The sequence below is a fragment of the Mustela nivalis genome (assembly GCF_964662115.1).
Source record: "Mustela nivalis genome assembly, chromosome: 7".
NCBI classification, from domain to species: Eukaryota; Metazoa; Chordata; class Mammalia; order Carnivora; family Mustelidae; genus Mustela; species Mustela nivalis.
In genome coordinates, this window is record NC_139026.1 from 36464341 (window position 1) to 36490880 (window position 26540).

Here is a 26540-nt window from a genome sequence, read left to right on the forward strand (position 1 = left end):
TGGAACGCGTTCTAGAAACCAGACTTGGCTCCAAGCTGAAATTTACTAGGGCAGGGATTACTAACCATACAATCCTTATCGCCAAAGCAGTGAAGGGAGAGGAGCTGGAGAGGTAGCGAGAAGTGACAGATGCCACCACACCCTAGCTTGACTCAGGTCAACCATGACTACCGTGCCCTGGTCCTGGGAGCAGGAAGCTGCTTAAAGAAATGACAAGCACGGGAAGGCCAGTGAGCCCGAAGGTGCCCAAGCGCATTCATTCGCCTTCCCCCAGCACGGGCCAACGCACGCTTTCCTGTAGAGACCATTGTGCGGGGGAAGCCCAGACCAGGCAGAGCCTATCCCCTGCCCACACCTGCCCATCCCCAGCCCTTGGCTTCTCAGGGGGCACTGGGACCCGCGCCAGCGCCAGCAGCCCGGGAGCGGCTTTGAGCGAGTCGTGTGTATCCGTGAGCGCGTGTGCGTGAGGAGGAGAGCAAAGACGTGATTACTTCAGAATTTATTTAAGGGCCGGTGGAAACCACTGCAGCAGCTTCCAGGGGAAGCCCTTGTTCCAGAGGAAGAGGAGGTGGCGGCTGCCAAGGAGGAGGAGGGGGGAGAGACGGAGGAGGAGGAGCAGCAGCAGCCACAGCACGAGGCAAGTGAGGCGAGAAGATGCTGTAGCGTCCGCACCGGCTCCCAGCAGGTTGGTTCCTCCGGCCGACTGATGCAAGCGGCGAGGCTTGCAAAGAGGCTGGGAGGAGAAACTGGGTGTGGGGGACCGACTGCTTGCCTTTCCGGAGAAGAGGCGCCTCTTTTGAGTTCAGTGAGACGCCCTAGCGCAGAAATAGTCTGGGGGGCCAGGAGAGGACCGGTCGTGCTTCCCGCATCCCTTGGGGACTCGCTTCCCTGTAGCTTGCCAACTCCCGACGTTAGCCATGAACTCCGGAGGGGCTCCGGGAGGGGAACCGGGGGGAGAACTTCCCTTCCAGATGCTCCTCACGCCTTTCCCCAAAGCTCCCGTTTGGAGGGACACCCTCTGGGTGTCCTGGGCGCGGAGGGGGAGCAGCATCGCTTGGTTAAGTTTCTGTAAGTCAAACCCGGTCCCCAGCTCCCGGCTCCCCGCCCCGGGGCTCCAGCTGCACGCGGGGAGTCGAGGCTGCTCGGGCAAAGGGGCCGCTACTGCTTTAAGAGCCGCCTCCCCCTCTCCTCCTTTTGACAATGGTCTGAACCGAGCTCTGCTTCCCAAAGCAAAATTTGTAATATGCCATTTTTCCGATGGACGCTTCTCCTTTTGGCTGCTGACGGAGCCGCGGGAAGATGCCGGGTTGCTGCCACGCCACCCAGCCGGGGCACGTTCCGGGAGGGCGCCGGGGCACGCGAGTGTCTAAGCTGCCTTTCTCCTCCGGTTGCTAGGGAAATGGTCCAGGAGTGCCGGGTGTGAGCTAACCCTCTCGTCAAGCCTGAGACTGCGGTTGTCATTGATCAATTGAAGAAGCAGGACCCGAAATTACAGACCTTAGGTACAGAAACTGTTTGAGTTACAAGGTTTCCCTTCCGCTTTATTTTTTTTTCCCACCCCCCCCTCCCTGGCCCCACCCCGCCCCCAGGGAAGATGAGATGCAAATCCCTCCTTGCCAATTACTGCTCCATACCTTTTTGCTTTCCACCCCCATCATCTCCCTTCTCCTATTTCTCCACCTCCTCCCTACTTGGCTCTCTCTTTTTGGGTGAGAGATAAAGAATTCTGGTGTGGAAATTATGAAGTCAACTTCAGGGTGGTGGTGGGGTGGGGGTGTGGCTGAGACGGAACTGTCCAACCCTGTGGCTAGAGCTGGCTCTTGGCCATCTGTAAAGAAAGTGCAAAACGCTTCCATTAGAGGTGATACTAATATTTCCTGAAGACAGGGGATTTCAAAGAGTTAAATAGGAGGAGGAATATTCATGTAATGTAATCAGACAATGGCTAGGATTTCTCTCACCGAATTACTCCTTGTGGGTTAACTGAGGTGGAGCTGGGTTGGTTCTTAAGACTCAGTCTTTGAAGAGGAAACTAACTATCGAGAATAATTGCATCTTTGCCTGGAGGAGGGTCTAAATCCCAGGGATCTGCTTCTATGAAGTGATTCATTGACAGAAAAAAAAGCCTTTTGTGACACTAGCGTATCTGAATAGGTACTGCTTCAGAGACATATATTGCTAAGAAACACATTGGATCTTGAAAGCCCTTGGGTGATGACTCCAGCGGGCGTTCAAAACTTTTATTTTGAAATCTGAGAGATTTGGAAGATAGTCAAGGTTATGTGCTAAGAGTAAGGGAGTTGGTTTTCCTGGTATCAGATTCTTCAAGCTAAATTTAAGCACCAGGATAATTAAACCAACCAGATATTTTATTATTTTTTTCCTTTTGTAACAAAATAAACAATATCTCTAACTAGGTCTTAAAACCTTCAGTAATTTAATGAAACAAACAAACAAACAAACAAACAAAAAAAACCCAGCAACATGTAGAAAAGGATAACAATTCATATATCCAATTGACTTTGGGGAGGGGTGCCGGAAAGGCAAGTATCAAAGTGAGCTCTTAGGATGTCCTTCCTGGTTTTTCAGGAATTATGTGATACAATACAATTTTTAATACTGAAAATGGTTGTGAAAGTTAAAAGTGGAGTATGAGGATGGAGTAGATAGAAGGTAAATCGCTTCTGAACATCTGAAGTTACTTCAGATGTTGTCCATTCTATAAGAGGGTGTTGAACATTGAATATAGATTTTTAATTGATTTTAATATCTAATTATACATTTGAGAAATAGGTTATACTCTATCTTCAGGGTTATACAACTAGTTTGTAATTTATATTAGAATCCTCATTCTAATGCAAGAACTAAGCTAGTTCATGAAAGTGACCTTTATTTTTTGTAGAAAATTCTTTTCCTCCTAGTTTTGATGAGAAGATTTTAACTTATTTGGTTTGACTGTGGGTGAAGAAAAAAAACAGATGAATACATTTTATCTCCTAAGTAACTTTAGCATTTAGTAACTTTCATTTTTCCCAGTTGGATTTGGAGAGTTCAGAGTATGCACTGGAATTAAAACTTTAGGCATGGGATCAGAATGAATCATAAAGGCACAATATTCTTTCTGCCAAGGTGAATTTTGGTCACCTTATAAAATGAATAAATACTTGTATTTGTAATTGCCCTTTAAATTTTACTGTGTGTCTCAGGTATTCTATTGGAGACTTACAATGGGCTTATTTAAAAATAAAATCATGGGTTCATATCGCTACAGAAGAGAAAACTGAAGTTTTGAAGGGTGATGTGACTTGTTCTGGTTCCAATGCTGCAGGAATGGAAATGAATCAAGTTGAGTGTAGAATTAATAGACTAAGACCCTAAGTCCCTAAGCTGCTTCTCACTTTAGCATCTTTGGACTGACTAAATGGGAGACCAGCTTTTATATTGATATGAGAACCTAAAGTTTGTGAATGTTTATTATCTCATGGTTCTAACATGCCTTTGTTAGAATTAGGGTCCTGTATTCAGAAGGAAATTGTAGCTGAGGTAATCACCACAGGTATGCTTTTCCTTGGAATTTAAACTTTTTTATAAGTAATTCAAAGTGAAGATGTGCTAATGGCTTTTTTCTGAGAGGGATATGACTTAAAATAGAGATTCAAGAATGTTTAAATAACCCCAAGATGTAAGCCTTGCAAGTGTTTTGGCACAAATTGTCACTGCTATCATTTCCTCTCCCACTATTTTGTTTTAACCTTAAATGTCAAAAAGAAACACATTGGCTCTTGGTAAGGATTTCTCAGAATGACACAGCTGTTCAGTGTGTAGATTCTCATGCATGGCATGTGAACTAATTGTTTTTAATATTCCAATGTGTTAAAACATTTTTTCCTAATTCCTTTTCAATTAATGTAAAGCAAATGTATAGCAGTTAGAAAAGAGTCTCCTTTTTCCAGCTTTGTGATACTGTTTAAATAAAATTCAAATGGAAAAAAATATCCTCTCTTTTCATCATTAGGTGGTTAGCAACAGTAAAATGTGTGTGTGTGTGTGTGTGTGTGTGTGTGTACGTACATGCATGCACACTCGCATGTGCATTTAAATACATCTTACATACCTATTCTGTTACCTATTTAGGGTGATTAACAAGTCAAATATTTGCCTTCAGATAGCTCAGTGTTTTGAGTGATGAGCAATAACTCAAAGTATTATCTTAAGTTATCCTAAAATTCATACCCCCTCTTTTTTTTTTTTAAACATAGGATATCAGTAATAAAATACTTCCCTCTTACCTTTTAAAAAGTTTCTCCTAGTTTTCAGTGGGCCCTCACAGAATCATTCAGATAATTGAGTTTATCTCTTCAATAACCCAATTTATTTGAAGAATCACATAATAGTAATTAACTATTGAGCTGTTAGGTCTTGACATTTTATTTGACTATATCACCAGAAATATTTTCCCCAGGGACAGGAATATATAGGCAGAAAAATGAATTGACCTTGCATTATAAAACCAAAGAATGCTTCAGGATCAACAGCCAAACCAGCATTTCTCCACATCAGCCTTCTGCAAAACCAAGCCCTCTAATTAATAGCTTCTGGCCTCAGTACAACAGCTGAAATTGAGATGGGTTTGATTCTTTCTTGAACGTAAGATAGAAGATAAAAGAAAAAATGGGATAATTTCCGATTATTAAAATGCCATACAGTAGATCAGTGTTGCATCTTAAAGTCTGTTGTCTGTTATAAATCAAGTTAATAAGTGATTTAAAAAATAGTTCATTTATTTCATGACTGGATGTTTGTGATTAACAGCTGAGATGTGAAGTAACTACATTAGCTAATGTAATTTATGGTTTCTGTTTTCTGAAATATTGAGCGTTAGGTTGTATTGTTTCGATGGAAAACAGACAATGCAGTTCACAGGAAACAAAAGAATATTAAAGTCAACTAGCAGTATAACAACCTAAACCAACTTGTGCACCTCATTCTATTTCCTAAAGTTTGTATTCAATGTAGTCAATATCACTTTATCTATTCTGTGTAGACCACCTTTGGTTTTATAATGCATCACCTTAACAATTTAGTCAGAGAGTCCAAAAAGGGATAAAATGGGAGTTGTAAAGAAACTTTCAATTAGTTGGTAAGAAAAAAAACCTGTTGATAAAATCTGAAAAAAATTGAAAAACTGGTTATTATATAAAATAAATATTTAACTATTTGTAGATTCCTTAAATTCAAGGGTGAACATTAATTCTTTCAATTATTGAAATCATTCAAAAATCATTTTCTTCCTACCTATGAAGTGCCAGACACTGTACTTGTTTTTAAAATATAACAAATAAGGGTAAGATGGTGGTATTTTCTCTAAGAGATTTGTCAACTTACAGGGGTAGAAAGGTGATCAACTAGTATGTTGAATAATGTATTACTCTGAATTGAATTGGAGGAATAAGTCATGAAAAAAACTCCACAAATCTTTAAGAAGTAGGTGAAACCAACCTATATTTTGTAGGTAGGAGCTTTATACATTATCAGTAAAAGAGGAAGGATACAGATTAGAGGGAGTCAATGAATCATATTTCACTGAGTTCAAAATATTTTGTGTGGCTGGAGTTGGGATGGGGGTAGGGGGAAAAAAAGAGACAATTAGGTTAATGGGTGCAGAATTTGGTGAGTCGAAGGTCAGATTGTTTCTTTACTAAGACTTCCCTCCCCTTTACTTCCTTTAAGCAATGATGTGTGAAGTGATGCCCACGATTAATGAGGACACCCCAATGAGCCAAAGGGGGTCCCAAAGCAGTGGCTCGGACTCAGACTCCCATTTTGAGCAGCTGATGGTGAATATGCTAGATGAAAGGGATCGTCTTCTAGACACCCTTCGGGAGACCCAAGAAAGCCTCTCACTTGCTCAGCAAAGACTGCAGGATGTCATCTATGACAGAGATTCCCTCCAGCGACAGCTCAATTCAGCCCTGCCACAGGTATGCTTCCTGGTAGTATTTGTCCTTCCTGTTGCAATTGCGAAAGTGACAAGACTTAAATAAGCTTGGCTTTATTTCTATTCTTATTCTTTTCCCTTAAATTAGATCATGTGCATGTTTTGGTGAGAAAAATAAAAGAATTATTAGTTCACACAAAAATCTTACCTCAAATTTATGGTACATTGGTGATGGTGGGTGTGAAGGCCGAGTTCCTGTCTCCTCGCTCTTTTTTTGAAAATTTTATCTGCATGTTTTGATAGGCCTATCAGCTGTTGATCAGCATTCAACCACACGAAAGTGGGAATAGTTAGTTTTCTTTTTCTTGCTTTAAACAGTATTATGACATTTGGAAACATGTATTTTCCATTTTTAGCTGTGTGGTCTATCTTTGGAAATGATTATAGTTTGGAAGTCTACTGTCTAATTATATTTTATTTGACTTTCTTTAAAAATGCATAACACCTGCTCAAAAATTCCTGGAATTATCCATGTATTATCCCCTCTTCTCAGAAAACATTTTAACCAGTTTCCTTAAAATATATTTAGGGAAATAGAGAAAAGGCAAAACTTAAGCCTTATTCTCACAAACTTAAAATTGTTAGATTGGGTATTTTAAAATATATGCTTGTCAAGAATCTTATTTTATAGGAAAAGATAATTTTAAGGATTTCAAGCTTATTTATATACTAAGTTAATATTGAGACTCAGTCTTCTTATTTAAGAATAGAGCACTTGTGTTTGTTTTAGATATGAGAAAGATTATAGAATATGAATGAGATTTTTAATAATCACCCCAATACACTATGTTTTCCTTCTGAATATAAATTTGGTTGGCCCTCTACTATAAGGATAGTATATAAATATTAAAGAGTTGACCTCCCTCCATAAAGTTATATCTTGTAGCAAATATCTTTCATAAATATTAAAGGTTATATAAGTGAAGTTGATAAACTTCTAAACCCAGCTGTACTATTAACTTGAAGTGTGATGTTGAGATATTGAAGACTCTCAGAATGGAAAGAATCACCTAGAGCCCATGACATCTCTATCCAATAACCTTATAACTGTACATGAAGAACCCCTGTTCCAGTCCTTTTCATTTTCAGTTTGTCTTATGTTAAGATACAATATTATTTTCAGTAACTCTCACTGGTTTGTTTAAATACATAGGAAGTGTTGATTCACTTCAAAAGACAATTATCATAGCTTCACCAATTATTGTATTTTTCAAGGTTGACATTTCAGTCTTTCCAACTGTTCTTCGTAATGGGATTTTTGAAAGATCACCATCATGCTTACTCTCCTTTGAGATTATCTGAGTTGCTTTTAATGGTGTTAAATTGGCTCCTGAACCCCTCACACTGTTCATTATCTTCTGTGATAAGCACAGAATGAGCAATCATTTTTTCTTTCTGGATAGAGTGCTTTATTGAGGAAGCCTAGGATACATTATACATGGGGGCAGGTTCAACGTACTTTCTGTATGCCCTGGGACAGTGGTCATCTGAAGTTTATGATTGAGTTTCATAAATGCTGCATGAGTTCCTATTTTCCCTAAACTCTTATTAAAAGTTGATTCCTTGGTCCTACATGTAGGACTATGCATATATCCCTCCCGCATTATCTTTGTGTATCTTAGTTAAGCCTGATACTGTCAATTTGGATCCTAAATCTATCAAAATGATTCTAGGAATAGTTTAAGTGTTTAAGTTGTTTCTTTGTAAAAAAAAAAAATGAATGAACAAGATATTTTTGGGGAAAAGAGGAGAAAACTGGAAATGTTTTCATACATACTATGTTTTACAAATAAATCTATTCTTAAAGGTACAATATTAAATAAATTCTAGCAGTTCTGTTGTATTGAATATCTTGATTATAGTAAAATCTAAACTTTTAAGTTTTGAATTTTAATTATACTGGTCTGCAATCAAAAATTCAAAACCCCTGGGGTCAGTTGTATTTTAAAGTTCAGAATTTTCTTGGGTTTTTTTGTATGTATATAATGTAAATTATGGAACACTTCTCCAGATGGATTTGGGGAAGCACCCCATAATTATACATTTTCATCTCTGAAGAGAATTCTTTGAATATTCCTATTGCATGGGAAAAATAAAGACCATAAATCTCTCATGTTAGTACAGGTTTAGTTTTGTACCAATCAAGTTTGCAACACACTTAAAAATAACAGTTTGCAAAGTGTATGGGTTTTGGAATTATAGGTTATGGATTCTGAACCATTTAGGTAGACATAGTTCCAAAGTCTTTTACAAATACATTGAGATTTTTTCAATGTTGACTTGCATTTTACTATTATAAATATTTGAGTAATGCTAGTAATCCACAGGTCCTTAAAGAAAGTGATGGTCCTGTCATATTTTTTTTGGTCCTGTCATATTTTTAAAGAAAATTTTTAATAATCTAATCTGTACCTTAAGGGCTGTAGGTTTTCTGCAAGCAATAGAAGGATATTCTTCTTTAATTGGTACCTTTGAATCTTTTTGACTATTTTGTAAGCAGTGTGACTATGCTGTTGGGTGGCATTGTATTGGATATTTAGCTGAGAGGAGAAAATAACTATAAATGTGAGTTTTGAGGTATAAATAAAGCATGTCAAATTGGAAACTACAATAAAATAAAAATGAAAATTATTGTAACAAACACGGGCTAGAATTCAAATCAGCGTCAAACTTTATGACATATTATGTTTTATACAATACTTGTCGGTGTTGGTGATTTGGTGCTTTGCTATAGACACTTTCTCTCTGAACATTTCTTTATGAACAATGTAGCAATGATTTTAACAATCTTAACCTTGTAAATAAAGTTTTTTGGTAGCCATAGTGTTTAATTTTTCATATGTGATTGGGTATTTAAAGAGTACTAGTAATTCCATATCACCAGGTCTGGTGTTTATAAGCTACACACGCAATTTTCTACCTTTGTTATGCACAGATGCATTTTAATGTTCCATAGAACCTGAGATTCAGTGTGCCTCAAACTCAGTTGACCTTAGTCTTCTATTTCCTACCCAAAATACAGTGCTCAGTCTCCACACCCAGACACTGAAAGTCCTAAATTCAGTCATCATTGGGCCATATTGTTTTTAATCTCTAGAATAATTCTCAACTCTCTATTCTTTTCTGTCTTTTTTTTTTTTTTTTTTGCACCTGGCCCCAAACTTCCTTCTTTTTCCATCTCCTTTCTCTCAACATTTCCACATTAGCAAATGTGTTATGCCATGTGTTTGAATAATATACAAATGTCATGCTTTTGTAGGCCATGAAACTTCACACTTTTCCTCTATCTTCTTCACGCATATTCATCTCTGTGCCCATAATGTTCTTCACCAATGTCTTTGCCTCACTTCTCATCTTAACGAAGACTTCATCTCTTCCAGGAAGCCTTCTCTGAAACATCATGTTCCTTAGCTTTATCATTTCCCATTTTATCATTAAATATCTGCTTACATGCCCATTTCCTAACCTAGACTATATGCTCCTTAAGAACAGGAACGTATCGGGGCACCTGGGTGGCTCAGTGGTTAAGCCGCTGCCTTTGGCTCAGGTCATGATCTCGGGGTCCTGGGATCGAGCCCCGCATCGGGCTCTCTGCTCAGCAGGGAGCCTGCTTCCTCCTCTCTCTCTGCCTGCCTCTCTGCCTACTTGTGATCTTTGTCTGTCAAATAAATAAATAAAATCTTAAAAAAAAAAAAAAAAGGACAGGAACGTATCAAAATCATCTACCATGTTCTGAACCAGTGGAGTACCAGGTCTCTAGTGAGGGCTTTCAAAGTAAAACCCGAAGTAAATGCATATTAACTTTGGATGGAGAAGGAGCAATAAACTTGAAATAGGAAGGTCTAGGTTGTACTCTGACTCTTTCATACATCATCAACTTTCATCAGGACTTCAAATTTCCATGCTACAAAAATTAGTGAATATTAACACCTCACAGGGTAGTTTGTGATGATTAGAGAAAATAATACAAATAAGAACAAATTAATTTGCAATGCATTAAATATGAAAAGACTTGTCTGTTTATCCGGAATGCCAAAAGATAAATTAATTTCTGTATATGTATGTCAATGAGCATTAAAATAATTTACTAGTAATATTGACCAAATAGTTTTAAATTTTTTTAAGCAGGACGGATATTTGTCAATTACTAATATGCTTAGTAAGAATATTTAAAGGAAAGGCATGGGAAGTGAGTTTTCTCACTTCCTCACTAATAAAGAAAGTCATTATTTATAGAAGTTTACAATTTCTCTGTAGCACTTTATTTAGCATATATTGAGGGTCTTCTGTATGTTCAATGGTTACATATATTTGTAAAGGGGATAGGGAATAAAAAGAACATAATTTGGCTCCCAGAGAACACAGGAAATAGGCTTACTTAGAAAAAATATATAAATGGATCCAAATTAATATAGTACCAGACATTTATAGAAGTACTGAAAAAGTTTTGAGCTATAATATTGACTTATGATTAAATACAGAAAGTTTCATGTGGAAAGTGATCTTAAAGAGGTATTTTCAGGGGCGCCTGGGTGGCTCAGTGGATTAAGCCGCTGCCTTCGGCTCAGGTCATGATCTCAGGGTCCTGGGATCAGGTCCCGCGTCGGGCTCTCTGCTCAGCGGGGAGCTTGCTTCCCTCTCTCTCTCTCTCTGGCTGCCTCTCTGTCTACTTGTGATTTCTCTCTGTCAAATAAATAAATCTTTAAAAAAAAAAAAAAGAGGTATTTTCAAAAAATTTGGAGGAGCCCCTTGGTGGTTCAGTTCATTAAGTGTCTGCCTTCGGCTCAGGTCATGATCTCCATCTCCCTCTGCTGCTCCCCTTGCTTATGCTCTCTCTCTCTGTTATATAAATAGATAAAATCTTTTTAAAAAACATTGGAAAGAATTCAAGGATATTCTCTGTGGAATAGTAGAGTTGTACATGGGTCCTCTTAAAGACTTTTGGGGGACTGAAGTTCAGTCTATACTCTTCTTTCTAGGCTAGGCTTGAGGTTCCTAATTTTCACAAAGGAGACAGATGAACTAGCCACATATCTGGTTTTTGCTTTGGTGTGTGTGTATGTGTGTGTGTGTGTGTGTGTGTGTGTGTGTGTGTGTAAAGATTTTATATATTTATTTGACAGAGAGGTCACAAGTAGGCAGAGAGGCAGACAGAGGGGGAAGAGGAAGCAGGCTCCCTGCTGAGCAGAGAGCCCAATGCAGGACTTGATCCCAGGACCCTGAGATCATGACCTGAACAGAAAGCAGAGGATTAGTCCACTGAGCCACCCAGGTGCCCTTGTTTTGTTTTCTAAGTCTAAATCGGAATTAAATAAGGAGAATAACTGACAGATTTGTTTGTCAAAGAGTTGTAGGGGTAGGAGTGGCAGTACAGGAATATGACCTGTTCATATATATGGTGACAGTAAACAATAAGTGTGTGTATATAGAATGATCATTAGAATTTTGAGTGAACTGGTGATGAGGGTATAATGGAGGAATATCATTCTGCCATTTTGAATTAGGATGGATTACCTAATATACTCATCAGCTAGCTATTGCTAAAATTAAACTATATAGGGGCACCTGGGTGGCTCAATGGGTTAAAGCCTCTGCCTTCAGCTTGGGTTATGATTCCAGAGTCGTGGGATCGAGCCCCACATCAGGTTCTCTGCTCAGCAGGGAGCCTGCTTCCTCCTCTCTCTCTGCCTACTTGTGATCTGTCAAATAAATAAAATCTTAAAAAAATAAAATTAAACTATATAGAAAGACAAATACTACATGATTTCACTCAAATGTTGGATTTAAGAAACAAAACCAAAAAACAAAGGGGAAAAAAGAGAAAGAGGCAAAACAAGAAAGAGATTCTTAACAGTAGTGAACAAACTGACAGTTACTAGAAGAGAGGTGGGTGGGGGGATGGATTTAAATAGGTGATGGGGATTAAGGTGTGCACTTTAATGAGCACTGGCCTTGTATGGAAATGTTGAACCGCTCTATTGTAGACCTGAAACTAATATAACACTGTATGTTAACTAGCTGAAATTTTAATAAAAACTTAAAAAAATAAAATTATGTGACAATAAAAAACGGCACTGTCAAATCTCATACAAAATTTTGGGTTAATGGAATTCAGCTGATCTTGACTTGGATTGGTTGATCTTGGCTAGCTCATTTATGCCATTGGTTAGCTGGAGGTTGGCTCAGTTACCTATATGTTAACTGGCTGTTGCCTGATCCAGAATGACCTTGGCTGGACCAACTGGGGCCACTCAGCTCTATCCATGTGTGTAATTCTGCAATAGGCCAGCCCGGGCAGGTTCATGGTCATGGAAGAAGAGTAAGAGCAAAGCAGAAATAAGCAAGTGCTTTTTAAGCTTTCGCTTGAGTCTTCTTTTGGTAATATTTCATTGTCACGCCTAGACACAGAGTGGGATGCAATACAAAATTACATAGCAAAATTATAGGGAGGGTTGGAGCACAAGGACCACCACTGCAATTGTTTTACCACAAATATAAGCTAAAAGAGTCATTTGGGCCATTATTGTATTAAGGAGAGCTTATTGTGATAATGTAAGAGTTCTAGAGGGTTGTGAGAATTCAAAATAAGATTGTGAGTCTTCAATCTAAGAAAGACAATAGAAATGGAAATAATATTGAGGAGAAAGGATACACAAGGATTGGTAATGAACTAAATGGACAAGGCTTTGAATTTGAGTCAGAAGATCTAAATTTGAATTGGGGTTCTTCCATTTATTAGCTGAGGGACTGTTGGTAAGTAACTTGACTTCTCTGAAACTCTATTTCCTTAATTGGAAGGAGGGATAATATCTTCTCCTGGTATGGTTGAAAAGAGGTGTGTGTATATGCTTCTGAAACCCTGAACATTTAAAAATGTCAGGAGACATTTTTCATAAATTGGGGTGCACTAGTTGTATAACCTGAAGAGAAATTAAGTTGTAAGAGGCTACTTGTGGAGAGCAGGAATATGTTTATAATTTGATGTTTTTAAAACACAAAGCATTTAAGTGACACTACAGGAGTTACTTTTATCCTGGAGGCAGAATGCCTAGATATCTTTTTTTTCGCTTGTAACTTACTAGCTCAATGACTTTGGTCAAAGTAGTTAATTCAAACAATGATAGAATCTGCCTCATAGGATCATTATGAGAAATAAATGAGCTGGAACATGTCAAATGATCAATTCAGTGCTTCACAGATAGTACATGCTCAATAAATGTGAAGTGCACCTATTGATGCTGTTATTATTACTATAGATATTATCATCATTATCCTTAGCCAACCTTAACTGCACAATTTTACTGGGTAATAATGAACACTAGCACAAATTGAAAGTACTAAAAATCCTTACCTTCAGCAACCTTTATCAAATTTTGCAAGTTCCTTGATTTGGCCTTTTTATAAAAAAGAATTCTTAACTACACTCTGCTAAATGGTTTTCCCAAATTTTCCACTTCCTCAATGGCCAATCTCACATGTCCCTTGATTAAGTCAAACAACATCCCTTCGTATTGTGCGGAGAAGATAACATCCGAATCGAGCTCTTTCCTTTCCAATGAAACCTAATGCCACGGCACTAAACATTTTATCTCTTACTCCCATCAAAGATGCTGCATTTTTGCTACCTCTTATTGTATTTATTCTCTTTTCTTAATGTGCTTTTCTTGCCTCCAGTTAGTTATTTTTCCCCTGGCCAAATGAAATGGTATTCACCAACAGCCTTTGTATCTCAGGATTTATATCACTTCATTTATATCTCTCTTTTAATCTCTATAGCCAGTATTTTATCATCATCATTCTCTTAAAGATATACTCGTGTATGCTGCCAATGGATACATATTTTGCAAATCTAGTGATCCTTTCATTCTTCATGCCCCTTGGCATCTCGGTGCCAAGCAATGCTATTAATTATTTCATCTTGTAATTCCCATGTCCTTAATTCTTTTGTAACCATTCCTTTTCTTGCTACTCATTATGTTGTCTTTCAATACTGATTCTTTTCCCATGTACCCCCATACTCTTATTTACTCTCACACTAATCTTCATTTACTTCCGTTCTCCAATCTTATGCATTGCCCTTTCTGGTTAAGGCTAATACCTTCCTCTAAATTTTTGATGCCTTATTCTCATGTCCTTTTGATTATTACTTTTTCTCTCTATCTACTATCTTCAATTGTTCTTGCTCTATCAAATTGTTCTTTTTTATTAACATATTCAAATCTATTTCTTAAAAGGAAAAGTACAAGGCCAACAAAAAAGTCACATAACACCATGTTTCTGCTTAGCCACCAATCTATCTTTTTTTTCCCTGACACTTTATTTCCCAACTTGTTTGTTCTCACTGTCTCAGTTTCTTCATTTTTTATTCACCTTTGAGCAACTGAAGTCTGGCCCTCCCTGACTCCCTGCTCAAAATGATGTCACCAGTAAGCAGTTGATGAATGCAGTAGGTATGTTTTATTAAAATTCATTGCAAAGTTTGACACTGTGATTGCGCCCTTCTCAAAGAGCAAAACAAAACAAAACAAAAAAGCCAAACATCTTATTCTTTTAACTTCTATGGCACCACACTGTCTCGGTTTTTAAATCCTTTTTTTGGCTTTTTCTTCCCTATTTCTTTTTCTGTGAGTAGTTCCTCATCTAGTCACTCCTTAAATCTTAAATAATAAAGATATGATGAATAATAGCAATAGCTGATATTTCTGAACACTCCCACTATGCCAGTGCTTTATTTAAGCATCCAGATATTCAAATTGGAGTCTTTCTTTCTCTTTAAAGGGAGGCTTAAAAAGTGAGTTGTAAGACTTTATCCACAGAAAGTGCTAAGACGTAATCCAACAAATAAGTCCAACAACATTAGTTCAAGCTCCATTTTAAGACTCTACAAATGTTGAGGTGGTAAAGCTAGAAGAGAGATTGGGGTTTTTTGGAGAACTGTTGGCTTCCTGTGCATAATCTACCATTCCACGTATGAGGGATGGGGTGACTACCCTTCAGTTGAACCAAGTGAGAGGAGCTTCAGGGAAAACACTTAAGAGAGCTTGATGTATTTCCTCCAGAAGTTGAAGGATATAGAGCTGGATGTCTAAAACACACAGGTGTGGCTAGAGATGCTCGTGCCTCTATAGTAGATTAAAGGGCTGCATGGTAGGCAAACTTAAAGTCCTCCAATGTAAAAAAAAAAAAGTTATTAATTTTTTGAACCCCATGTCCCCAGGTGTTGAATAATGAGAGATGAATTAGAGGACTAACTCCAAATAAGAAACTGAGAGTGAGTCAAGTAAAACTGAGGAATATGGGTTCTTTGAGAAAGTCTTGAACCTACCCCAGAAGAAAGGTCATCCATTGCACTCAGAAAGCCCTGACCATAGATGACATCTGTGTCAGCCACATTTCATTGTGATCTTTCATTCCAGTTTTAGTCCCAAGCTCTGACTCTGCAAGGGTCGGGAACTGTTGCTATGAGTGTAGGATGTCTGCATAAAGGGAGACCACTGTGTCCATATCCTCCATTGCAGCTGAAAGCTTGAAACAAGCTTGAAAGCTGAGTGAAAAGGGTGAGGTTCAGGTGGGATAGGAGCTTAGGTGTTGTATATTACATAGTCCTATATGGAACTAGAACTTGGAAATTATAGAGTATTTAATTCCAAACAAAAGGACAGATAGTTTATTTTCTACGCATGAACAGAAAAGCTAAGACACTTGCCTGCAATTTCATTTGGGGTTCATTTCTTCATCTGAGGGAATCAGGAGATATAAAAATATTGATTTCTGAGTCCAGCTCTTTCATTAAACTGGTTAGATGTATCATCTCAGTTAATCCTCAAAACATTCCAATGAGGTCGTTATTATTATTCCCATTTTTCAGATGATACAACCGAGGCACAGAGAGGTTAAGTAACTTGTTCAACACCACACAGTTGGTAAGTGGTACTCACCAGGATTTTATTCATGGCTTACTTTTGTTTTACTCTGAGCCATCTCCTTCATTTCATTATGCTCATTGGATATAAAAAAATATTAAGCTTCTCTGGAACCCTTCTTTATGATACATGGGCCATTGAAAGTATTTCTCATGACTACTCCTACGTTTTAATAAGGCAAATAATGTTATTAGGAATGAAGTATGAAAATATTATTAGAGTTCATATAATTATATAAACACAATTATTTGAGGATCTCAAATCTTTATCTTTATAATACCATGACTTTATCTTTTAATGTATTGAGCATACTTTATAGCCCATCAGATACTTTTTATAAGCAAGAAAGTATGGGTTGCATGGTAAAGTATCTAACAAGAAATAATAGTACCTGGATTTCAGTTTCAACTTTGCTAAACCCCACAACACAGGAAAACCACTGAACTTCTGAGACTTCTGTTCACTTATGTATGAAAGGGTAATTCTCTAATATGTTGAATACTTTTGCTAATTTCAAATAATTACAAAAGGCATACACTTTCACTTTATTGATTTAATCATAACCATTTAATCAATAATTATGTCTTATGCAACAAATATTTTAGGGCCTACTATGCCTGAGGTTCTATGCTTATAGTATAGTGTTGCTGATATCTATGCTGTCTTTTCTTCCTTTTCTTTTCTTTTACGATTTTATTTATTTATTTGACAGAGAGAGACACAGTGAGAGACAGAATACAAACAGGGGGAGTGGGAGAGGGAGAGGCAGGCTTCCTGGAGCAGGGAGCTGAATGCGGGGCTTGATCCTAGGACCCTGGGATAATGACCTGAGCCGAAGGCAGACTCTTAATGACTGAGTGACCCAGGCAGCACTATGCTTTATTTTAAAACCTTGGCTAATTATGGTTCCTAGGAATATATTATGGTAATAAGAAGGTAAGGCCTATAATCCAGTGAATATCGTGTGTATTTGTAAATTCTTTATAACCGAGGATTATCTCTTGTTATTCCATTGCCTGTTATCCTCTAATGTAATAAACTGTCCATGTTCCTGGAAAGAAGGCAGTTCCCTCTTGTGTGTTCAGAAATCATCCCCTCTTGCTATTTCAGGACAAAACTTTTCCTCTTCTTTTCCTACATCATCAGTGTATCCATCTTTCGTGGGTTATAACCAGCAATATTCAATGTTCTTATATTTCTCCCATCTCAAAAAAATTGTATTAACAACCTCACCTTACCAAGTCACCACCCCATTTCTTTCCTTTTACAGCAAAATTTAAAAAATTCTATGCACTTATTATTTCACATCTCTCCCCACATTTTCTTCATTTTCTCTTGAATCCACCACTCCAGCTGGGCATTCACCCCCTAAACTCCATCTACTCTGCTTTCTGGAAATTATCTGTAATCAATAATCTCCATATTGCTAAACACATTGGTCTATTCTCGGTCTCATTCCTGTTAATCAGCAGTATTACCTACTCCGGGTCTCTTCTTTTCTGCAACACTTACTTCACTGGCTCTAGGGCAGCACACTTGCCTACTTTTCCTCCTACCTCATTGGTCAGTCCTCAGTGTTTGTTGTTGGTCACTCCTAATCCTCCAGACCCATTAGTGCTTGGTGATTCCAGGATTCCGTATCTGTACCTTTTCTATTTCCATCTGGGATGACACAATTGATGATCTCTTCTATCTCTTGGCTTTACATACTATCTAAATGTTGAGGACTCTGGAATTAACATTCCTAATGCAGACATTTCCTGTGACCATGAGACTCCTGTTGTCAAATGCAGAAATTCAACATGTCCCAAATTGAGTTCATGATCTTCACTTACTCTTCTGCTTCTCAACTAATATCCCTGTCAATCTTCTGTTGGCTTATGCCAAATCCTCAGTTTTTTATTTCTTTCATACATTCTGTATTCCATCTAGCAGTAAAGTCTCTCTGTTTTATCTTCAAAATATATGTAGACTTGAACCCCAGTAACCACCTCCACAGCCCCATCCTAGTCAGAGTCCCCTGCTCTCATCTGGATTAGACAGGATTTTCCTAACTGGCTCCTTGCTTTATGTCCTTGTACCTCATCAGTCTGTTGTCAAAATAACAAGAAGAAAGATCCTGATTCTGAGAAAAGGTAAGTCAAATTTTGTTTTACATCTGCTCAAATCTCTGAAATCTTCCCCTTTTCAGTGTAAAAGCCCAGGTCTGTAAATTGGCCTAAAGGTCTAAGAGCTGTCCCCTTCCCTTTTTCTGTCTGACGTCACCTCCTCCAGTTTTCTAACTAATCCATTCTACTCCCACAATTCTGGTGTCCTTTGCGGTTCAATACGTCAGGCATTCAGTTGTCTTAGGGACTTTGCACTGGCTATTCCCTAGGGCTGGAATGTTGTCCCCAAAACAACATGTGACTTGCTCTCTCAACTCTTCAGGAATTGACTCAGGTACCGTCTCCTTAGTGAGGCCATGCCTGATCAATGTAGTCAAAAGTAAAATATGTCCCTCTTTAATATTTCCAATCTCTGTTTTCTACCTTTTTTCTAAGGCACTCAAAACCTTCCAACACAGTGGAGACTTTATTTCATTGCCTTGTTATATTATGTGTTTCTCCCTCCACTAGACTCTGTTCCATGAAGCCAGGGGATTCTTTTCTAATGGTTTACAGCTGCATTTTCTGCCCACAGCAGTGTCTGGCATGTACTGTTGTTCCAAAGTACTAAATAATGAAATGAAAACAAAAGTCATTCTTTTGCTTGTTGAACATATTCTCTGTGGTATCTACTTTGTGCTTATTTGGCAAGTCTCACAGAGCCATAAAAAATTATACAGCATATATTAAATACCTTGACAGAAAAGAAAACACATCAATTTACAGAGCATTATGGCTAAAGTGTTTATAACACTAAAGTCATATATATGAGGCTGGTGTTGATACTACACCTCAAAGATCCTTCTGGAATGAAGTGGGTTTTATGTCAAGAGATTGTGGCATTTTTAATATTTTATAAATCAGAGCAAGGGAGATCAGAATGTAAATGGCTTGCTTTGAAGGTATGAATAAAAGATAGTAGTCCAAGTTTTTTTTTTTTAACATCAAGTTCCATTTCTTTTCACATTTCCATATTCTTTTATTAAAAAGTTTATGTCTTAAATTAAGCAAGCTTTCATGAAAGAACCAGTTTGGATAACTAATGAGATGCTACTACCACTATTTGAAATGTATATCTGACTTTCATTTCATGGAAGGAGAAAAATAAAAGAATATTTTGGTTAGTTTTTATTTTTGAACAGTTTATCTTTTAATTATTGATTCTTTTCCTTCCCCCCACCCTGCTTTTCTTTTTAATTGCTTGTTCTTATTCTCTCAGAAGGAATGATATCAACAGAAAAACAGCCATTAGTAGTCTCAAGAAGAATTTCTATCTTGAGTATTCCACTATATTTTATAGTCTAATTTGATATACTTAATGTTAGCACACGTGTGATTAATTTGTTATTATTAATCTGTGGAGAAAAATTCTGGATTAATTAACAGAGACATTGAAATTTATGCTGTTGACTTTTTCTGGATCTTTCTCTTCAGGACTTTATGGCACAAGGCTAGAGAGCTGCCATCTCAGTGTTCTAGTTTGGAGAAGAGAAAGATTTTAGAACTATAGTTGTAGAATGCTTTACAAGCATGACTATCACATTCTATCTAATTATATTACACTTCTTTGCATCGATCTCTGCTACTTAATTAAGCTTACAAAACAGTAGCTCTGTATTAGCTTACATATCACAAACCTTAGTAAGGTGCCTAAAATCTGTTGCCTGATTACTTAACAGTCAAGATTATGTGAATAAGTCTTAGTGAAGATTAGTAACTCAAAGGCACGTAGTGCTTGAATTTTCTTTTTCTTTGCAGATTTTATTTATTCTTTTGAAAGAGAGAGAGCACAACCAAGGGGAGAGGTAGGGAGAGAGGGAGAAGCAGACTCCCCGCTGAGCATGGAGTCCAATGCGGGACTCCGTCCCAGGATCTTAGGATCATCACCCAAGCCTAAGGCAGGTGCCTAACCCTCTGAGCACCCCATAGTGCTTGAATTTTAAATTATTCTTTGCAGGGCACCTGGGTGGCTCAGTGGGTTAAGCCTCTGCCTTTGGCTCTGGTCATGATCCCAAGGTCCTGGGGTCAAGGCCAGCATCAGGCTCTCTGCTCAGCAGGGAGCCTGCTTCCTCCTCTCTCTCTCTGCCTGCCTAATTGTGATATCTCTTTCTGTCAAATAAATAAATAGAATCTTTAAAAAATATCCAAATTAAATTATTCTTTGCATTGCAGCTGAGTTTGTGGCTCTAATTTTTTTTTAAATGCAGATCTACTAATTTCCTCCAAATGTGACAGAATTTATTAAGTAAGATTCTAAATGATTGGTAATGTCTTTCTTGGGCCTTGAATTAGGACACATTTCTCCCGAAATGACATTTTTAAAATACTTTTTTGCCTCCCGAGAAGTGAAATCCTTGATACTGGAACTTGGAATAGTATAGGAAAAACGTAAATATTCCTCTTGACTCTCACTCCCAGGAGAAGGTCAAGAAATCTCAGATTGCCTGCAAAGGCTGTATAAGGATTGACAGGTGTTTCTTGCAGCATTCAACATAAGATGAACATTTCTGCTTTGAAACATCACTCTGCCTGCAAGCCCATGTTAGTTTTGATATTAATTAGAAAAAATTATTCAAAAATGGATGTGATTAGAATTTTGCACTGCATTGTTTTGTATTAAACTAATTTTCCTGGATTATTCTTACTTATGATTGTCTTTTTATGCCTATTTTTAGAGTACTCTGGTTCAATTAAAATACGTAATATTTTGGCTCAAAACTTATTATATATGTTTATGTGAGAGTTTAGAATGTGCATTTTTGTTTTGGTGACTTACAAAAAGATCATTAATTTGTGAGTTTTTAAAAAAAATAGTGGTTACTAATTTAAAAAGTATTTCATGAGAAAATCTTACCTAAGGATCTATTTGATATAAAGGAGATAAGTCACTTCCAAATAATAGCAAGATTATTTTTTCTTATTAACTTTGTATATGAAAGACATTATTCAACTATATTTGTACAAAATATCATTTTAAAAACTCAGTTAGCTAGTTGTCTGATCTAGTCTGTCATCAGAAAATGGTCCCATGAACCATACACAATCTGCACATAATCCATGGTAGTTGACATTGCTTGAATTAGAAGAACTTTATCAGTTAATGTCTTTTAGTAGAAAAGCTTGATCTCTGAAATCACTTTTTTTAGGAATGTTGTAGGTAACTTTAATTTTTTTCTAAAAATGTAACTTCATTTTACAGTTCTAAGTCTAAAGTTCTATGTTGGTATAATTACAAAGTTTAATGTCTCCCACTAGGATTATAGATTTTCTATTTCTCTTTACAATTCTAATAATTTTTGCATATGTTTTAGACTGTTATTGGTTGCTTTCTACTATATAATTGTTTTATTTTCATGGCCAATTGAACCTTTAACATCATGAAGTGACTGCTTTTATTCCTAGACAGGCATTTTCTCATAAATTTCTCATAAATTCCCCCTTGTCTGATTTTAATTATATGATAGAGGATTTCTTTTTTGTTAGTCTGTACTGTACATATTTATCTGTCCTTTTACTTTCAGTGTGTCTGTATTTCTCTGTATATTATGCACAGATAGCAAATGGTTCTTTGATTTTATTTGTATACAGTCTGACAACTTTCTCTTTTAATTCTTTGGTCTCTGTATTGACTGATTACTTGAATGTTTGTGCTTAATATGCTGTCTTAGTAAGGGCTTTCTATTTTCCTTGTCTTTTTTGTGTTCTATTTATTAACCTTTCATGCTCCCTTTGAATTGATTGAAAGCATTTTTTTAATTATTCATTTTCCCCTCTATTATCCTGTCAATTTTATACTCTTTTGCTATTTTTTTTAAAGATTTTATTTATTTGGACGCCTGGGTGGCTCAGTTGGTTAAGCAGCTGCCTTCGGCTCAGGTCATGATCCCGGCGTCCTGGGATCGAGTCCTACATCGGGCTCCTTGCTCTGCAGGGAGCCTGCTTCTCCCTCTGACTCTGCCTTCCACTCTGTCTGCCTATGCTCGCTCTCGCTTGCTCTCTCTCTGACAAATAAATAAATAAAATCTTTTTAAAAAATTTATTTATTTATTTATTTGAGAGGGCTTTATTTATTTATTTGAGAGAGAGAGAGAGAGCGCGCATGCATGAGCACAGGGGAGGGGCAGAAGTAAAGGTAGAAGAAGACTCTCCATTGAGCAGAGAGCCTGATGCAGGACTGGTCCCAGGACTCTGTGATCATGACCTGAATCAGATGCTTAACTGGCTGAGCTACCCAGGCACCTGTTTTACTATTCCTTAACAGTTAATATATAATGTATAAATTGTGATGTGCAAACTCAATATACTAAAGTGTAAGATTAATGTGTATTAATGTGTATTTTCCCACCTTCTGTGTGTGATGCAAAAGATACACTTTTGTAGATTTATACAGGCAATATTCCTTTAGATTTAGTCAGACATTTACCATTTATGTTACTAATTCCACTTTCTGGATCTTGAATCTTCCATTTGACTCATTTTTCTTCTTTCTAAAGAACAGCCTTCAAAATTTCCTTTGGTATAGTCTACAGGTGAGTAATTTCTCAGCTTAGGACTTTCTGAACACGTCTTTATTTCACCTTTATTCCTAAAGGATGTTTTCACTGGATATAGAATTTTAAATTAGTGGTTATTTTCTTTTGGCATTGTCAACATGTCATTTTATTCTGACCATCATTCTTGCTATTGAGAAGGCAGTTGTGAATTTAATTATTGCCTCTTTGAGGGTTAATTGTCTTTTGTTTTTCTTTTTGGCTGCCTTAAATAATTCTTTTCAAAGAATTTTTTTTTTTTAAGATTTTATTTATTTGTCAGAGAGAGTGAGCACAGGCAGCCACCCAACCAACTGAGCCACCCAGGTGTCCCCTTTTTAAAGAAGTTTTAGTATCATGTCCTTACAAGGTGTTTTTTTAAATTCTTTTCTGTTCTGGGCTCATAGGGATTATTGACATTGTAACTTAATGTCCTCTCTTAGTTTGGGAACATTTTTACTCTTCTTTAAATTCAGTTACATTCCATTTTTCCTATAATTTTAGAATTCTACTTTCCATATGTTTATTCTTCTCGTTTTATCTTTTATGCCTCTTACATTCTTTTCTATATTTTCTATTCCTTTACCCATGATTTATTAAAAATTCTTTTGTATCCACCTTTTGGTTCACTAATTTTCCTTTACTGTATCTAATTTGATATTCAGTCTATTTATTTGGTTCATCGTTGTGTTGTCCTTTCTGATTTTACAATTTCATCTGTTTTTTTTTTTTAATTTTTAGTTTCCTGTGAAATTTTGCAATCTTTTATCACTTTGAATACTATAAGCATAGTTATTTTAAGTCTTTTAGATAGCTTCAATATCTGGGAGTCCGTGGTCTGTTTCTGTCATTTACTATTTATATTATCATTTATTCTTATTGTCTTGTCATCTCTTGTGTATGGTTGTTTTTGACGGTGTGGCAGACATTTGATATATAAAATTGTTAGTAGAAGTCATTTTAGTTCTAGAACTATATTATCTTCCTCCAGGGGGAACATGTATTTATTCTGGCCAGGTGTCTAGGAAAATAGCAATCCTCATTTGCCATTATTCAAATAATTCCTGGGGTGATCCATCATCCAGGGATATTCTTTCTAGAGTATAGCCTTTCAGAGTCTCAAATTCAAATGAAGAAGATTCCCTAGAACCACTTCATCTGACAGAACTTGACTCCACCTCCTGCTTCTCTAGCCCTATGAAGCTGTCAAATGTGCTAAGATAATCCCTTTAAAATAGGGAAAAACATAAAAAATAAAACTCAGGAAAATTATCTGACCTAAATGTCTAAGACCTAACTTTTCCACAGATCCTAATTCTTCACTACTTTCTTGCTATATTAGGTCATAAGTGAATACTGTATGTGTGTGTGTACACACACACACACACACACACACACACAGAGTGTCTGATGTTTTCAGTTTTCCTTATCAGGAAAGCTAGTCCAAATTGCATGGTCTGACATTACCAGAAACAGAAGTCCATGAGTTATTATGAGTACAATAAATGTAATTAATCTGAAAGCAATTTTCTTAAAATAAACATACTAATTTCTGTGAAAAAATTAAGCAATTATCTTTCTTAATTCATTTTCTGATATGCTCCTAGTCTTGCTATATATTCCTGCTAGGCTTCTGGATGTGAGTAACTGTTTCAACAGTGTTGAAAAATTATCTCCTTTCTTCCAGCATTTACTGCTTCAAATACATCCTCCCCAAAGCTGCAAAATTATTATTTAAAACACAAATCTGACTTTGCCACTCCTTTCTTAAAATGCTTCCATGTTCACAGAAAAAAAAAAAAACAAAAAAAAAAACAAAGGAAAACAACAACAAAAACACTATTAGGAACAATAAATTAAATCAGCAAAGTCACAGGGTTAAAGATGACTACACAAAAATTGAAGTGACTGATTATTAAATCAATATTAAAGATGATATGTGATAGACATAAGACAATGATAGAAGTATTTAGATAATGAATAAAAGCAAGGGTCAGAATAATGGAGTGGGGGGAAGAGAATAAACATTTGTTGATCATGTATTACATTTCCAAGTATTATATTAGTTGCCACCTTCAAATATTTTTTTTTATCCTCATAAGAGTCCTGAAATCAATCTCTTTAATTCTCTTTTATACATAGTAAAATAAAATCTCAGAATAGTATGTTTCTTACTCTCACATTAGTGGTAAGTGTCAAAAGCAGAATTTAAATGAAAGCTTCTCTGATTTCATTTCATTTCATTTCATCTTACTTTTTTTTTTTTTTTTGTGGTAAGTAAGGGCACTTAACATGAGATTTAACTTCTTAATTTTTTTTTTTTTTTAATGGACTCCACACTGGGAACCCAATGTGGAGCCTGAACTCACAATCATGAGATTGAGACCTGAGCTGAAATCAAGAGTCAGACACTTAAACAACTGAGCCACCCACCCCCTTCTTAATTTTTTTTAAACTGCAGAGTACAGTATTATTAACTATAGGCACTATGTTGTACAGCAAATCTCTAGATTTTATTCATCTTGCATAACTAAAAGTTTATATCTTTATATCTTTAAAATACAACTTCTCTTACAGTACTTAAGATTTTAGAATGGAATATAGTTTGTTTTTTCTTTTTTTTGGAAAAAAATCATTGTATTTCTCTATTTAGGAGAATAATTTTATTATTTTTGCCCAAACTATAAAATTGCGTTAAGATGTCTTTTGATTAATTACAGTTATTGTACTCTATTCTTGTTCTCTTTCTATACTGAACTTGCCCATCTGTGTTAACATAAATCAATATTTATTGTTAGAAACCTGTATGCATTATTTTTACTCAAGATTTTATCTATATAATTGCATTCATGGTTGCAGCTAAGTGTTCAACAGCTATTTAAATGTCCCTTATGTTTAATGTATTTGAATGTCTGTATCATACCCATATTCATCATTTATTCAATTTTATATTTTTCATTTTGCTTTCATTCATTGCCCTGATGCAATGTGACCTTAAGTAAACTTTCTAAGAAAGATATTTGAGTAGTGCTATATTTTCTGAACACTTAACGTATATTACCGTGTCTATTGACTTTATATAAGGTTGAATTTCACCTATTTCCTTATATCATGCTATGACAGAGGTAAAATAATGGGCTTTCATCTTCTCATTGTAAGTTCTTTTTTAAGAAAAGTTTTTGGAACTGCTTCTCATGCACCCCTGTACCACTAATTCTTCAGAGTAGTGACTAGAATCGGAAACAAAAATTATAGCCTCTGAGAGTTTGTGTTCCAGATGTGGGTCAAAGTACATCTATGTAAATATGTTATATAACAAACTTAATTGGAACTACCACAATATGGGCTATAGGTACTGTAGTTATATCCTTTTTACAGCTAAGGAAGTTAACATAGAACAGGGTTAAGTCACCTTCTTGGGCTGTAAATGTAGTATGTGGTAGAGTTCCAGTTGTAACCATGATAGTCTAATTTCTGAGCTCTCAGATTTGGTGACCAAAATCTACATTGATATACTCATATACTGATAGGCAACTTTTAATTCCATTTCAAAGTTACTTATTTTTAAAATACCTGATATATCCTATAAGGAAAGATTAAGGTGTTTTCAGACAAGATACTAGCAAAATAAAGCCCTTTTGTGAAACTTGAGACACCCAGCTCTATAAGACTTTGGGCCTGGCTGGACAAAGAGGAGTATTGCCTGTGAAATTTGAAGTTTGGAATCCAAGTTACGTCAATGTCTTGAATCTCTCTGTGCCTTGCAGTCTTTGTTTTTGAAGAGTTAGTGAGGTTCATATCCATAGCCAAGAAAAATGAGCAAAAACGTACTGAACCTTCAGATTTAAGTAGTTCACGTTGTCATGTGGAAAAATGGAAAGGGTCTCTGGAAAGTTCCAGTTCCAGTCTCAATCCTTCCAGACAGACCAGAGATAGCCTTCTT

General features: G+C 36.5%; 1 protein-coding gene across 11 annotated transcripts in view; it reads left to right on the forward strand.

The window, feature by feature from the left end:
- The first annotated feature begins 222 nt into the window (after positions 1-222).
- Positions 223-26540, forward strand: part of PPFIA2 (PTPRF interacting protein alpha 2) — a 488573-nt gene continuing 462255 nt past the window's right edge. For 7 of the 11 annotated variants that reach the window (XM_082742775.1, XM_082742777.1, XM_082742776.1 and 4 more), the window contains exons 1-2: positions 1225-1502; positions 5731-5981. In XM_082742775.1, the coding sequence (XP_082598901.1) occupies positions 5733-5981 (249 nt within the window). In that variant the 5' untranslated portion in view covers positions 1225-1502; positions 5731-5732. Of the gene's footprint in view, positions 686-1223; positions 1503-5730; positions 5982-26540 lie in introns of those variants that run through there. The other 4 variants (XM_082742772.1, XM_082742771.1, XM_082742774.1 and 1 more) reach the window with 2 other exon arrangements.